The sequence below is a fragment of the Drosophila teissieri genome, chromosome 2L (genome assembly GCF_016746235.2).
Source record: "Drosophila teissieri strain GT53w chromosome 2L, Prin_Dtei_1.1, whole genome shotgun sequence".
Lineage (NCBI taxonomy): Eukaryota > Metazoa > Arthropoda > Insecta > Diptera > Drosophilidae > Drosophila > Drosophila teissieri.
The window spans coordinates 5,454,536-5,470,832 of NC_053029.1; the positions used below are offsets into that span (position 1 = coordinate 5,454,536).

The following is a 16,297-nucleotide window of genomic DNA, read 5'->3' on the forward strand; positions in this document are numbered from 1 at the left end:
ATTGCAAGCCATTTTCCGAGCGATTCACCTCTTGAATCTGCCCATTACTAGATGATTCTCAGAGATCGTCTCCCCATGGGATTCTCTCTCTTTTGGGGCATTTTTGTCAATGGATGCGGCGCGGGTGCCAAAAATATTGTCAGTCGAAATTGCTGTCTTGTGCGGTCGGTCGCATTTTCAGTCGTCGCCACCGCGAACCGCTTGGATCTGCTCCACATTGCTTAGCCAAAGTGGATCACGCCCTCGGCATATAGATTCCACGCCCATCAGGCATATAGATTCCAGCAGGATGGCGTTGCCTTCGTTTTAAATCGCTGCCATGTGACGGACTCTAAGTCCCATAGCCACATTTGTGACCCAATTCGATGAGCCAAAGTGTGTGTGTGTGTGTGCGTTGCTTTTGGCCATTTAACGATTAGTGGCCATAACGGCAAAGTGTTTGTTTATTTTGCTGTGCGACCGCAAAAACGATTCCAAAAAATGATTGCATAATTGACTTTTGGTGGGGACAAATCGCGCCACACGCTCAACATACATTTCGGTGTTGTGTTCCTATTCCACTTGTGATTCCAACAAAAATACAATTTTTGAGCCATGAAGAAGCTGCACCTGGGTGCCAAGCACAAGGGCAAGTCCTACAAGCCCTTCAGGAACAAGAATCGTCGGGTGAGTGAAAGTAATGGATTGGTTCGGATTGGAGGGCTCCAATCTTGCCCCCTATTTAAATGTGCCCCCGGGCCCGGGCGGAATTCGTATATTTTTATCCACTCGATCGCTCGCAGACTGCTCGCCCAGCTTGTCAGGCTATTCACGACCATTTAAATACACACACACACGCACCCGAAGTGAATACAGTGCGTACTAGAATGTAGTGGCAACGTGGCGTATGAGTGATTGCCCCAAGACAATGGTATGCAAGATTACTCATACGCCTAGTGGTCTTCAGCGAGCAACAAAACAATGCACTAGCGTGGTTTTATTGTATAAAATTTAAAACAAATAATATTTCTTCCAAGTGATGTGTAAATTATAATAGATCTTATTATTATAGATCATATTGTTATTTTTGGTTATCTTCTACGAGGTTTGCTTAGTTTTGCATTTTTATAGCCGCATGCATACATGTTTGTTATTTATATAAAATGCACACTGTATTCCTATGACATCTCGTGCGGTTGTTTTTAAATTTAAATTCTCTTAGTTCTCCCACTGACAATTTGGGGGCCAAAGAGGCTATCACACCTCTTACTCATCGTCGAATTCTGCATAGTTGTAAACATAGTCAATGTTGATACTTTCGCGGCACCTTATAGACACTCTAGTTGCCCTTTTGTTCGATGTTTATTTCTATCAAATTTTGTACGTTGCATTGAGACTAAAATCACTTTTAATAAGTCTGGTCTGATTCCAATCCATTTTGGCATATTTAAATGGAATACAAACAATGTCTGTATTATCATGCATTTAACTACAACACTTAGTTTGGAAACAGATCAAAATGATTGATAATCTTAAAATTTAATAAACATTAAAGTAGCTTTAAAAGTCACATTCAATAGAGCTAATTATTAGCCATAATTATTAGCCACGATTCCATGGACGCATTTTAGTCTGTTTATCTAATGTATTAGCTGAACTATTTAGCTTCTAATGCGCCCACTGCCATTGGGAATCATTGTTTTTGAAGCCTTCTGAAAACGCTGACAGCGATGCAATGCCAAACGGCAGGTGAGGAGCAATTTGCTGACGCGCGGTCATCGGCAGTGCCGGAAAAGTGGCAAACATTCGGGCTGACCATGAAAATATTTGTCAAGGGGCTGAGGGGGGAAAAGCGCACTGGAATCCGAAAGCGGAGCGTTGACCCATCCGCAGAAAAAACTATCCCACAAAGGGGTGGTAGTGGGTGACTGTGGGTGGCAGTGGGTGGCAGTGGGTAGCTGTTGGTGGCAGTGGGTGGCTGTGCGGTGTCGATGGCAACTAAAGTTCATTACTAGTTGTTGGGCACTTTGCCCGCTGCAAAGTATGATGGGGCTTTTGGCAATCGGCGAAAGGTAAACAAAGAATCGACCCGAGGTACCCAAACAACACCCCCCTCCCCCTTCCGTTTCGGCTCTTAAAGGGGGATCCCCTTTTTGTTTTACATATTGCCTTTTGAAATGTGTAAACGCAAATCGGGACCATCGCCCGCGACCTTCCCCGTTAACGGTTAAATGGGGAGAGCCGGAGTAAGAGAGAGAGTGGAGAGGAATAAATGCCGGCGCATGCGCAGAGCAAAAGTGGAGAATTGCATTTTGCGCATGCTCCTTCGCTCTTTCATCTCTCTCGCAAATGAGGAAATGGAAAACGGAATGTTTACGTTATGGGCACAGTGTGATAAGAAAATATACATAAACCTTGTCGAAATTAAAGCAAAGTAAAGAACTTTTTTATTTAATTGTAATTTAACGTTAACTTGAAAGAGCTTAATAAAAAATCGTTTATTTGTATCATTGTTTTTATATAGAAAATACAAATTAAAAACTTTTTTGTTTTCTATCCAAAACATTAAATCATTTTATTGTTTAAATCAAATTATTTAACCCAAAATGATTTTAGACATCTGTTAAATGTTAAACTTCGTGAAACTAAATCTTGCCTAAAGAGCCTTTTGCGATAATTACAAGGCTAAGAATATTTTTTAAGTGGTTAGGACATACATAGATGTAAAAAGAATAGATAAATTAAAGATAGATTCCATTAAATATAATAAAAACCAATAGAATCATCCTATATGGTTCAAATGACTTTAAACATTAGTCCAATTTGTGCATCTTTGATATACTTGCGACCAACAGCTGTAACCCTTTTCATTTGGAGCTTTTGGCGCTCGCAGACAATTATCGGGGTTGCCAACAGGTGGACCGCCGTTACCCCTTCGCCACCCCCTTACCCCTTTGAGAAGTGTGGGTGCTATCGATTTTCCAGGCACACCACTGACCGCCGATGACAGCGCGCTTATTTCGATGGAGATTTCGAGGGGGCGGAAAACTCCACCCCTCCTCTCCCATTTTCAGCACAAGCAACTCCAGTCGCACAGTGGGACGAGTCTGCGGCATATGCACTTGAAAACCAATTTTGTTTACATTCACGCGCTGCTGCTTATGATGGTGTATGTGCGGGAATGTGTACACACATATCCCGAAACGAGTGGGGCATTTACGCACTGGAAGCCAACGAGAAAACTCTACACAATTTTTCCAGAGCGGAGCGGACTTTTCGCCTTCCAAATACAGAAACGATTCAGTTTGCGTGCGGAGTAGAACCGTTTGAATGTCGGAAAGGCGAATCGAAATCAAAGGATGTGAATCGAATGAAATCCTGTAAAAGATAACCCGCGAATCGGTTGAGGATATAGCCAGGTCAAATAGGTTCGGAATCGAAAGGAGTCGGTTGGTTCTCGGAACAAAGGAAGATTGAAAAAAAAAACACACCGCCACGTTCAACGGAAATCAGTTTTCGCGACCTATGTGCTGTGCCACCCCCTCTGCCCGAGTTTTCCAGCACATTTCGTGTGCATATACTAGAAAGGAAAGAAAAAAGAAGTGATGTGAGCAGAGTACCGCGACCCAACGCCACTGACATAAATTCCTATTTTTAACTTCCCTGGGGCCAGCAATCCCCATCGATGCGGAATCAATTTCGTTCCGATTCGCCAGTCGTATGCAAATTGTGCTGAAATTAAGGCGAGAAAAGGCTGCGGAAATCCCTTCCAGTTAACAATTTAAAGTTATTTCGCCTGTGGCTTCCAAACCGTTTGACAATCGCAATCGCCTCTCTCTCTCTCGATTGCTCCCTCTCAATCTCTCTCTCTTTAACTGTTGTGCTATCTCTCTCGCAAGCTTGGTAACGGTGTTTTTATGTCAGTGTCAAAATCGAACACCGTCTGACCCGATGGTTAAAATAGTTAAGCAAAGTGTATTGCCAATGTCAGTGTTAATCATACAACAAAGTGCAACAATAAAGCTCTCAATATCCTGCCAAAACACAGATGTTAAAAGTGTAATATTCTATAGAAATTTTGTATATGCCCGATCAATCGAATCGTAGCGCTTTTATAGTCTTTTTACAACTCCAAAAACCAGTTGGTTTCATAAAGTGTTAAGTGCTCCGAAACGCAGGTATTCAGGTATTCCTTCGAATAAGTACAAACCAACTAAAAAGCCAACTCCAAACTCACCGCAACCGCATAGCAATAAAAGTAGTCGTGGAATACGTATACGTAATCATTGCCAGCTCAACGCCTTGCCAGCCAGCGTCACCATCGCCTCCTCCATTTCCACCACCACCACCACCAACGCCACCATCATCATCTTCATCAGCATCGCACCATCTGGCGGTGCTGGTGGTGGTGCTGTTGTCCTCGCACAGGATCGTCGGAAACATCGCCAAGATATCTTCGTTCGAGGAAGACTACCGGGCTGACAGGCCCATGGTGCAGCGCGCCTCTTCCTCGGATGCACCCTCCGTTCAGGGTGGCCAACATCGAGAGTCTCGATTTGGCCTTGGATACCCCTCCTACCAGAGTGGATACAACAAACTATTCACACAGGTGCCGCAAACTATTCACATCAAGGGGGTGGTCACTAATCGGTGTTCTTTAATGTGATTTTTAAATAAGTGTTGTAAACCTATCTATTCTACATTTGAAAACCTTTTTTCTTATTTCAAAAACCATACGAAAGAAGGCAATGTTTTTTAGCATTAGCAACTGGTAGTTTGCTTTTAATAACTCAACAATATACCATCAAAGTTCTTTAAAAACAGATGGCCCAAGTAGATTTTGTATGCCTTGTCTCAATAATTCAAGACCTTACTTTATTGCTTAGAATTTACTATTCTAAGATAAGAATTATTTCCATCGATCGCTTAAAAGAACTAACGTAGAAGGAATACAATTTACCAAGAACTTTATGTACATGAGTTATAATCGCCTTACAATAGGTCTTGATCTATGCTAAATTACTCAGCCTTCTGCGTGGCCATTGTAGTGGCCATGTACTTGCCACCAACTGTTGCTTCATGTGCGGCAAGAAGAAATATTGAAAACCATACACATTTTAATGCATTGTTTGGATATTTGAGGTGGGCTGGGAATTTGGCAGCAGGCCAATTGAATTTGTTAAGATATTCAGATGGCCAGTCCAAATCATTTATCTCAAATTCGGCACTTTTTAGGCAGAGTAAAGTCCGTTCTGACCACATTCATTTGCATTTTCCAGGGTTCTGCCGACTCGAACTACTCACAACCGTCATCCGATCTGTCGCTAGACGAGGAAAAGGAATCGCTTCGGCGAGAAAAGGAACGTCAGGCCTTAAGCCAGTTGGATAAAGCGAGGGTGAGTGTGTTTTCTTCACTTAAAAAAAATAAAATAAAATGTAACTAAATGAGCGAGAATACCCTGTAATTTCAGAGCAAACCAGTGGCGTTCGCTGTGCGAACCAACGTAGCATACGATGGCGCCATCGACGACGATTCGCCGGTGCAGGGCGGAGCAGTTTCGTTCGAGATCCGGGAGTTCCTGCACATCAAAGAGAAGTACGACAATAACTGGTGGATCGGCCGGCTGGTCAAGGAGGGCTGTGATGTGGGCTTCATACCCAGCCCCGCTAAGCTAGACAACATTCGCATGCAGGTTGGATATGATACCCAGTTTCCCAGATCTATTACAGAAGTTAATCTTGCAACGAATCCCTCTCTTTTGGCAGAACCAAACCAGACCCTCAAGACTGTATGGCACAAAGGGCTCGTCGAGCGGGAATCTTGGTGCGGGCGGACAAGCAGGTGCGGAGCCATCTCGAGGTAGCACACCCCCCACACCTGGTATGACACACATTTCATTCTCCTGATTTCTTTTTTGGGCGAGGTTTTATTTCGTATCTGTTTCTATTCTGTGAATCGAATTAATTTCAATCTATATATATATATTTTTCGCTGTCTTCAATGTAATGTGTTTACTTTTGTAAATCGCCAAAAACCAAGAGGTACTCCTTTCAAAAGGGGCCCCCCAATATGCTTACATATATGAGCATCCATAGGTCCGACAGACGGATGCCGAGCCCGACTCGAGCTCATCGATGTTGATTGTAATTGGACGCGTGTTTTATGATTTTCATTTGAAGCGAACCAAATCAGATTCCGAACCATTAAAAAAAAACCATGAAAATGTGGGCCAAGCTAAATTCCCGTAATTTTGTACTTTTGTGTTTGATCTAATTATATATCATGTGACATCCATACAAAAAATCAAAACGAGTGCAAGTTAATGCTTACTTATATCAACGAGTTGTTCACCCGGCAATCCGATGCAAATCCGATCCTAGTTATGCAAACGGCCTATGTATCGGCCATGTATCAGCTAGCCCTATATCCCAGCATGAAAGCCGAATCCTCCAGCAGATCGGCCTAGACTGCCTGAATCCCGTTTTTAGACCCAACTCACCCACTGTAAACACACACAAAAGTACACACCTTACCAGCTTCAATAGCCACGATTTTCTCCGTCCTAGTTTGTCTAAATCAAAGCTCCTCGTTCATGGTCTGCTTGTAAACTAACCAATTAGCCAATGTGAACACTATTAAATGCACTCAAACTCTCTTTTATCTAACACAATTCGGTTGACCACACTAACCAAATGAACAACTGAACAACCACAACGCGACCCAAGATCCCTACAGTACAACACCGCGCAAGAAAAACAAAGGTTTGTCCACGTCTCTCATCAGAACCTCAGAAATCCATTTCAATCGCAAAAATATCGCTAGCTCTTTCAGTGAGTTTCAGGATCTAAAAAAGAAACAAAACTTAGCTACTCAAAATATTGGACTATAAAATATCTCAAGTGAGGAGGAACCAATTTAAATGATGATACATTGTATTCAGAAAGAAAGTTCTCCAAAAGTATGCTACTCAATTGTAGATAATAAAGCTTTATGCATTCAACAATTAATCAAGAAATGCTATAAATTTTACAAATTTATCAGAACAGATCTAATCAGTTATTATATTTCAACTTTTTAACTGATTGCTTTCAATTTTCGTAAGTAAAACATTCTACTAACTGAATCAATCAGAAAAACTCATTCCAAAATACGTATCATCTGTCCGTAAAACCCTGATTTTTGTCGCATATAATCGCTATATGTCCTGCTAACCGAAACCCGTACTTAGTTATAGAAAGTTGTGTAAAAAAGTAAATACAAACAGAACACTTCATATTCGAGTAGAAGTAAGTTGGATAGTTATAGGCAGAAACCTCACCCTCGAGTTGGCATTTAGAACAGCATTAAATGGTGCGTAGACCAGTTGAAAAGAGAAGCAAAAGAAGAAAACGAGATGAAAATTCAAATCAACCTGATATTGCGAACCTGCCGTAGACCGACACAATTGCCCAGCACAAAAACACGAGCACACCGAAAACCACGAGTCAATTCGAATACACTGTATATACGATACTAACTAACCCACAAGCGTCTTACGTATTTACGATAATATCTAAAAAATTGGCCTAGCAATTCGTACTGATCGATCGCACTGGCTCGTACCAATCATAAGCTCGCTCATCCTTTGCCATTATTTCGTCCTGTTTGCCATGATACTAACGCTCAGGTGACGAATCAGATTCCATGGGACCAGGACGACACGGCAAGGCGCAGGCGGCGGCGGCCAACAAGGAGAAGCGAAAGCCGTTCTTCAAGAAACAGGAGACGGCCAGTCCCTACGATGTGGTGCCATCGATGCGTCCCGTTGTCCTGGTGGGGCCCAGCCTGAAGGGCTACGAGGTGACCGACATGATGCAGAAGGCCCTCTTCGACTTCCTCAAGCACCGCTTCGAGGGCCGCATCATCATCACCCGGGTGATGGCCGACATTTCGCTGGCCAAGCGCTCCATCATGAACAATCCATCGAAGCGGGCGATCATGGAGCGATCATCCAGCAGGAGCGACTGCCTCGGCAAGGTGCAGGAGGAGATCGAGCGCATCTTCGAGCTGGCCCGCTCGCTCCAGCTGGTCGTGCTCGATTGTGATACAATCAATCATCCGTCACAACTAGCGAAAACTTCATTAGCGCCAACAATAGTGTACTTAAAGATTAGTAGTAGTAAGGTGGGTCTTACAGTGTCTATTTTATCTATCAGTTTAATTAATATTCTATTATTCTTGCAGGTTTTACAGCGTTTGATCAAATCACGTGGCAAGTCGCAGGCGAAAAACCTCTCCGTTCAAATGGTTGCCGCCGAGAAACTAGCCCAATGTCCACCGGATATGTTCGATGTAATCCTAGACGAGAATCAGCTGGAAGACGCCTGCGAGCACATTGCCGAGTACTTGGAGGTGGGTTTCAGTCATTCCAGAGCAGGTTTAATTATAAGATACTTAGTAACTACTAAACGCCCTTTTGAGGAGATATTTAGACTCGTAAATAGATCATTTGTATAGATCATATCATGAATACATATGCATTTATAAAAATATTACGTATACGCAAAATAAGTTGAACACAGGCATAGGCACTGTTGTGAAGATAACAACTTAATAAGGTTCCTTTCCCTTAATAAACATAAACATATATAGTTCAAATATAATGCTTTGTTAGACCAGGAAGTCTATCTATTTATATATCCATAACACATCCTTATATTGGGATCTATCATGTATCTAAGCTAATCTTTGATGTCTTGCAGACGTACTGGAAGGCCACCCACCCGGACATTCGAGCAGTGCCGCCCATCGCCCGCCCCCTGCCGCAGGAGGCATCACCCTCCGCGGATCCCGCGCGTCTGGGACCGACGCCACCAGGTAAAGGAACACCTGTCCGCTCGATCGGACTCATCTACGGTCGCATTGCCATTTTCATACGCGCGTTTCCACCAAAGTCCACGCCCTCGCCCATGCCCAAGAAGCCCAAGAAGCTGAAGCGAAATTTCAATCAAACCAATATCAATATCGATATCGAAATCAGAGTCACCCATTCAGCCTTCATTGCCCCCAATTCAAACGAAATCGATCCGACCAAATCGATGCCATTAAGAACACATATCAGCATGTGTATACATAGCGATGCATAGGTTATGTACGCACATCAGATCCAGCAGTAAACAATTTTCATTTGCTTCTCAACATACTCAACACACTTATACAAAATACAATTCTAAAATTTGTCTTTTTCAAATTCAAATTCCCATGACTGTACCAAATGAAACCAATCGATTCTCCTTCTGGCTCTCTCTCCCCCGTTTTCCAACGCGTGTGGTGCATGTGGTGCACGTGGTTCATGTGGGTCACCTTGTGATGAGCAGTAGATGGCGAGGAGTTTGTCGATGAGCAGGATCCCAGGATGGGCATGTCCGGCGGAGATCGCGAGGGAAGTCGGGAGCGTGACCGCGATAGCAGGGAAAGGGAGCGGGAGCGCGAACGGGAGCGGGATTACTGGGATCGGGAGTTCAACCGAGATCGCAGCTCCAAGGATCGCGAAAGGGACCTCGAGTGGGAGCGGGAGCGGGCACGGGAGTGGGAGAGAGAGCGGGAACGAGATTGGGATAGGGAGTTCGATTGGGACCAAGGTAAATTTCGTTTATACTGTTTCTTTTCGTTTCGCTTCCTTTTGTACCGATAATATCTACGTAAACTCATTGAGTACCACCCAGAAATCGAGTTAAAGATATATCGCATTTGGTTCCACAGGACCCGTAACTGAGAGTTTAGCTAGAACCACCTTGTCCTGAGTTATAGGCCCTAGTTGAAGTAGTAGCCCATTGTAACTCTCTTGCGTTTTTGTACATACAGGTCATACATACAGGTCGAATGTAGCCATCTCCACCCATCTCTCGATTGCATTTACTTAGAACCCCCCGCTTTCTAGACACATCAAATCACTGGTATCCTCAACTTTTCGTTTATTTTCTATCGTTTCTATTTTGTGACCACACTTTACAGCATTCACAGCACGTGACATACCCGGTCCCTTTACAACAATGCTATAGATCAGAAACGAGTTCAAATCCAAATCAACCAACCAGACCAACACAACTGCGACATCAACAGTACAAAATGCCAAAGACAATCCAAGAACCCGAATTGAAATTGAAATTGATATTGAAAAACCAAAAGCAAAAGCAAAACCAAATGAACTGGAAGAACTAGCAAAAGCACCCAACGACCGACATCACCGACGATCTCCATCAGTACAACTCTTTGCCAAGTCAAGACTTCCAAGACTTCAGTCCATGTGATGAGGTGTGCGCACACCCTCGAGATTAAACCACCCCCCCGCCCGATTGCCACCCACTAATGTTTGCTGACTAAGACTATCTTTCTACCGTTCTGAGTTCTACTAACCCATTAAAACCGAACTGCACGAACTGCAATCGTAGAGCACCCCTTCTCAAACATCCGCCATCAATCAATCGAATCGAATCGAGCTAATCGATCATTCACCCATTCGAATATTTGTTATGCCCATCGTGCGTTTTATCGACTGATCTCTGTACTTGTTTTTAGTTACACCGGGCGTTGTGCGCCTGTAAACTGCCGCCATCCGCGCCAACCCCTTCTACTCGATTTCTCACATTCTTCCGGCTGTTTTTCCTAGATCAGCTCAACTCAACCCAAATCAGCTCAGTTATAATATATATATATATATTATATATATATCAGTACATGTATTCCGTTGTTGTCGAACCTTATGTTTTCACCATTTCAAGTTGCAAAACCAAATCATCTAATCGTTTAGATCTGGTTTAGTGAGTACCGAAACCCCCAAGATGTGTTTGCGTTACATTATTTTTGAGCGATTTTACCTCTACCATTTTCCATTTTAGTTAGTTATAACTGTACCCCCGAAATTATCCTCGTTTCTCTAAATGTACCACGCATAACTGACGCTAGGTTTCGATCATCTGCTGACTTTATTGGTTCCTATTTTCAGCGACTTAAAATATTGTTTGTTAATACTTTGAAGATTTAACCAAATGTCTTATTTATTACTAACATTTTAGAGTTACAAGTTAATTAACAAAAGAATCGCTGAACAAATGTGCACATTTGTTTAATAGATGCTCTCATATATTACATAGAAAAGTTAACAGGTAGTAAGCCTCACACATAGTTCGTTAAATAATGTACCTTCCTTAAATTAAATTGTATTTTCTTAATGATTACTTGGTATAATAGATAAGTCCCAATTATAGATTACAAACTTTTACAAATTACAATTACCAGTCTTGTAAAGCTTTCATCGGTTCCTTTCAGGAGTATACTCCTCTGTAAAATAACTGAACACCAAATCCCAAATGACCAATCTCCGGTAATGGAGCACTTAGGCCTGATACCAACTTTTCGCCTATTGACCCTTTTTTGAATGCTTTAGTTCTGGTTCTGTTTTTTTCCGTTTTTCGTTATATAATGTAAAATACATTTGCGAGACAACCATATTTACTAACTTATTGCCGTGTTGGGCGTTTTGCAGGAGGAACCTCTTACCAGCACAGCCGCCGACAACCGACCTCGGTGCGCCACCAGGAGCGCGGCGGAGGAGTGGGCGCTGGCGGCGGCGGCGGAGGTGGAGGTGGAGGCGTCGGCGGTGGCTACGAGCGGGACCGCGAACGGGAGCGGTACGAGCGGCGCGAGCGGGACCTCATGCACTACGATCTCAACAGCGACGAGCTGCTGGACGAGCGCAACTTCGAGTATCCGGCGATGAGGAGCGGCCCCAGCGGCGCCTCCCACCACGGCCATCTGTCCAGGGGCGGCCGCCTGCTGGACGATCCGGACTTTGAGCGCGAGGAGGCCCAGATGCGGATGAGCAGCTCGCGCTATGGACCATCGACCAGGATCGACGACCCACGGGATCTGCCGCGTGGCGCCACCGTTGTCGATCGCGATGAATACAGTCCGCACAGAGGTGGTGGGAGTAGTAGGAGAATGCTTAATGCCATGTAGGAATCGTGGATATAGGGGTGGGATCAGATCGATGCGAGAGTGCCAGGTTTGAAGGAAGCACGCGACAATAGTTTTGATCTTGACATGATACACCACCAGTCTCAGTCTCAGTCTCAATCGCAGTCTCAATCTCAGTCACAATCTCAATCACAATCACAGTCCAGGTCGAGATCCAGACCGTTGGGCCTACCACGCCAGTCCTCCCTGCCCAGTAATAGAGCACCCGTGTCCTACCTGCCACGCCAGTCCTCCCTGGGCACACACTGGCTATCCTCCTCCTCGCAGAGCAACCTGGATCAGGGACCCCAATCTCGCCGAGAGCTTTATCCGCTGCTGCATCAGCCGCAGTCTTATTCCCAGCCACGATCCCAGTACACCTCTCACTCGTATACAGCCGCTCCACAGCGTTCCCACTCCCACTCCCAGTCCCACTCCCACTCGCACTCTCAGTATCGCTACTCCGTGCAGGACACATCGTTTGCCCACCCGCCGAGATCGCTGCGCGAGGAGTTCCTCAGTCCCACCATGAGCAAGGTCGAAGCTGTCACCCATGCCATTCGCAACAAGATCATCGTGGAGGAGGACGAAGAGGATATCCTGAGCACGGATCGGTTCTATTAAAGAGATTTCAGTCGCCACCCCGCGTCGATTTCGGTTTGGGTAACCACTTTGCAGTGCAGCAGTGCCAAAACACACGACACATTTGTAAATTTGTTCCATTCGCCGATCAGATCAATTTGCTAGCAACACACAGATACAGATACAGATACACACACACAAACAGAAACACACACACACCCGAACACACACAAACAAAGTAGCTGGTTAAAGTTAAAGTTAGCTGGTGAGCGTTAAAGTGGCGGTTAAAGCAAACGTTAAAGCAAACCAAAGGAAGCAGCCCAATGCCAAGTGGGGCCTTATGTGTCTTAAATGCTATAGCTAAGTGTAATCAGATTTTATTTGAGTAATGTGAAATGTGAATTTAAATTAAATGGTCTAAGCCTAAGATTTAAGCTAGTCGACAGTCGAAAATTAAAAGTTAAACGAAAAGGGAGTCCGAAATCATCCGAAACAGGATTTCTTGTTGGTTCCCCAATGGGTCTCGTATTTGTTATGCAATCGATTGACTAAGTACATGAATAAGTGTCAGCTTTAATAATTTAGTGAACGTGTCTTAATCTAAGTCGAGCCACCCAAACACACCCACACACCCGACACACTCGACACACACACCAACACACCCACTCTCATTTGACTGTGAACCGATTGAAATCTCTTTAATCTCAAACCGATACCTATTCCTCGCATCCAGCACTTTTCCTCCTCTACGCAGAATTGAATTCCATTGACTGGGAATCTTTTAGTTGAAGAATTAACACGTGCAGTGCGTTTCAGAGCCATATAATTATGAGTTTTAAAAACTTTATATATCCAATACAATATGTAAAACCTAATGAATTTAATGTATCATTGAAGTTTGAAACTGTTTATTCCTTAATTGATTCTAACCACTTAATATATATTTATATACATCTACTACTATCCATTCATAATTTCTTGAATATTTGTAGCATAGATCTTGATTGAAACGCATTGTACAGCAGCCATGTACATACATGTACACAATTTCTACTTCCAACAGCAATACTTTCGACCTAGATACCTTGCCACACCATATCATGCCACACACCTGCCAAAGCGCACAGTTCGCGATCCCAGTTCAAAACTCCAGTTGGACTGGCCGCGAACAGGCCTGCAACCTGGATAAGGATCGAAAATAATTGCATCCAGGTTTTGGGTACAGCGATTTAAACTACCAGTGCCTTATGAACCATCAAATCGAGTTACACAACCCCGCACTCCACCCCCAAGAAATTCAGCATTTCCGCCGCCCCATTGGAACATTATGACTCGTACCACCAATCGCTAAAGTCAGAAGGCGTCAAAATTATTGTTCAAGTTTTGAAATTAAAAACACGTAATGTTGAGACGATAGTCGTTGATCTGGCCCATTCCGAACGAGCACTCCTTTTACAATTCCAACCACCATGCTAAATTTGTCGATCATTAGTTGTCGATCATTAGAACTGAGCTAGCGCCCAACAATGATGAACCGCACTGCATTCAAATCGATCGCCACCTCGAACCTCGAGTAAGAAGGAGTTGATGTCTAGCTAGTTTTGATCTGTAAGCACACCCACAGAACCCATCCTACTGTCTGCAAGGACTACAGCTGAATCCCGAAACACGGGGTCAGAGTTTAGAAACTTTTTTATATAAGCGATACAAGGGTGATATAACTAATTTTCAGAGAGCAAATTTGAACAGCGCACGACAGATACAGATACGGAATACGGATACCTAATGGAAATTGTTAGCCACCTTCAGCAGGGGGAGGGATTGAAGGTCATTGGAGGTCGGGAGGTTGGGAGAAGTCATCCCTTCCCTTAGAGAATTTGGATGGGGTTGGCCAAGGCACTGGAGGCGCTTAAAACGAGGAACAAATTGAAATTTAATTAGAGCGGCAAACGAAAGCAGCAAACGATACACAAGCACTTCTTGTAAAAAGTGGCAATGCAAAATGATCTATGTATTAGCTAAACCTAAATGAAATATTACTTTTTAATACTAGCATAAAGTTAAAAACAAAACTAGATACGATCCTCTGCAGCTAAGAAGGGGACAAGCGGAATACTTAAGTTTAAATGGTCAGTTGATGATGAGAAGTGTGTACGTTAGAATATTGCACATAATTCACAGAACTGGTAATTCAATATATTATAATGGTATATATTAAAAAGATACACACATTTATAGAGCTGCATATGAAAATATGCATGTTCTTACCATAATTAACAAAATTTAAAACGGATACAGATACATCAGCCGGCATTTTGTAAGCGGGAAACCCAAAGAAAAAACTAATTAAAATAATATGGATTAAAAATAACTGATTATCGCAGATATTGTTAGATACTTTCTGGTAACGGAAAGGTGAACTTTGCCATGAAAATTTCATCAGATCTGATAGGAATATGTTGAAGATATTTTGTAAGATGCCTTAAATTTCTCAACTCAAGTTCTTTGAAAGTTTTCGAAAACTAAACTTGATAAATTCATATATTCCATTACATAACCTTCTGATCAGCTCAGAAGAAGAAAAACTGGTTTGCTTCAAAAGTATAGCAATTTTTTTGTAATAATAAACTCTTATTTCCGATTATCCAAAAAAACAATGAAAACAAAAACCAAGCAATTTCAATTTGTTGACACTCTTGAAAACTATAAAAAAAACAAACACACACAGATGCAAACAAGTTTTATAGCAAGCATACTGAAACTTTAAAGATACGCCTATATATAATTAAATTTAGCGGTAATAACTTCTCTACTTTTCAAGCCACTTAAATAAGAAAAGCAAACCTTATTTTTTTAGCCTAAATACCTTATTGAACTGGTGAATAGAAGGTGGAAAGATTGACAAGAGCACGCATGAAATTTCCGTAATAAATATATTATTAACCAAAAGATCCCCACACCGAATACCCTGGAAAAAGTAAATAAAAATGAACTATTGGTGGAAATATCAACACCGCTCCCAATTTATATAGAATATTTTATACATACAAAACATATACATATTGTAAAAAATGAGAAAAAACAGTAACTAAAATCCAATCAGCAATTTTCCAAAAAATTGTATGTACATAGTTAATGATATTTCAATTTGTTACCTAATTATTTTGTTATCAACTTTGTAAGATTCCTTTAATTTAATGTTAAGGATGAATACCTGCCATCTTCTTGACGAAATGTTTTGTTATTTTCGTTTTCATTTTCCGCATTCAAATGTTGTTCACAATATGTTTTTGGAAAATACGTAGTTAAATGAAAGCTAAATTGCAAATAAAAGCAAATACAATAAAAATATTAAAAATAAATACCGGCTTATCTTTACTTTGGTGTGAGAAAATTTATGGGTAAGTGCCTTTTTTAAAGCAATTTATAAGAACAAAATCAAAACTTTATAAATCTGAATAAATGATTGGGGTGATATTAATCATAAAGTAAATATAGATATAGTATAATAATATTCCGTTTCAGCAACCTGAAAAGTGCTTAGTTACATTTCTGAATATGTATTTCAGACACAATAAATTTAATAAAAAAATAAATATTTAAGTAATTTTAAGTCACAGGGTCGTCCGTGGGTTAAAATTGTTGTTTTGCGGGCAAAATGCGAAAACAACTCATACGCACACTCAAAAGAACAAATCGCATGAGGAGAAAGAGAGTGAGAACTTTGGTGTCCAAGTGGGA

General features: G+C 42.2%; 1 protein-coding gene across 10 annotated transcripts; it reads left to right on the forward strand.

Annotated features, from left to right (window-relative positions):
- Positions 1–158: 158 nt before the first annotated feature.
- Positions 159–15,767, forward strand: LOC122613880 (voltage-dependent L-type calcium channel subunit beta-2). 10 transcript variants are annotated; one of them, XM_043788767.1, is made up of 11 exons: positions 159–666; positions 4,289–4,588; positions 5,259–5,375; positions 5,451–5,672; positions 5,746–5,821; positions 7,647–8,143; positions 8,204–8,371; positions 8,722–8,836; positions 9,337–9,600; positions 11,505–11,973; positions 12,148–15,767. In XM_043788767.1, exons 1-11 carry the CDS (start codon positions 595–597, stop codon positions 12,596–12,598), a joined length of 2,751 nt encoding a protein of 916 aa, XP_043644702.1. In that variant the 5' UTR covers positions 159–594; the 3' UTR covers positions 12,599–15,767. The 10 variants fall into 10 exon arrangements, 7 of the variants coding, with proteins under 7 accessions (XP_043644702.1, XP_043644859.1, XP_043644781.1 ...); XR_006325724.1 differs by lacking the exons at positions 159–666; positions 9,337–9,600; positions 12,148–15,767 and adding exons at positions 6,706–6,741; positions 10,538–10,779 and having other exon boundaries at positions 4,465–4,588; positions 5,746–5,860; positions 7,659–8,143; positions 11,505–11,610; XR_006325722.1 differs by lacking the exons at positions 159–666; positions 9,337–9,600; positions 12,148–15,767 and adding exons at positions 6,706–6,741; positions 9,974–10,273 and having other exon boundaries at positions 4,465–4,588; positions 5,746–5,860; positions 7,659–8,143; positions 11,505–11,577.
- Positions 15,768–16,297: the final 530 nt, after the last annotated feature.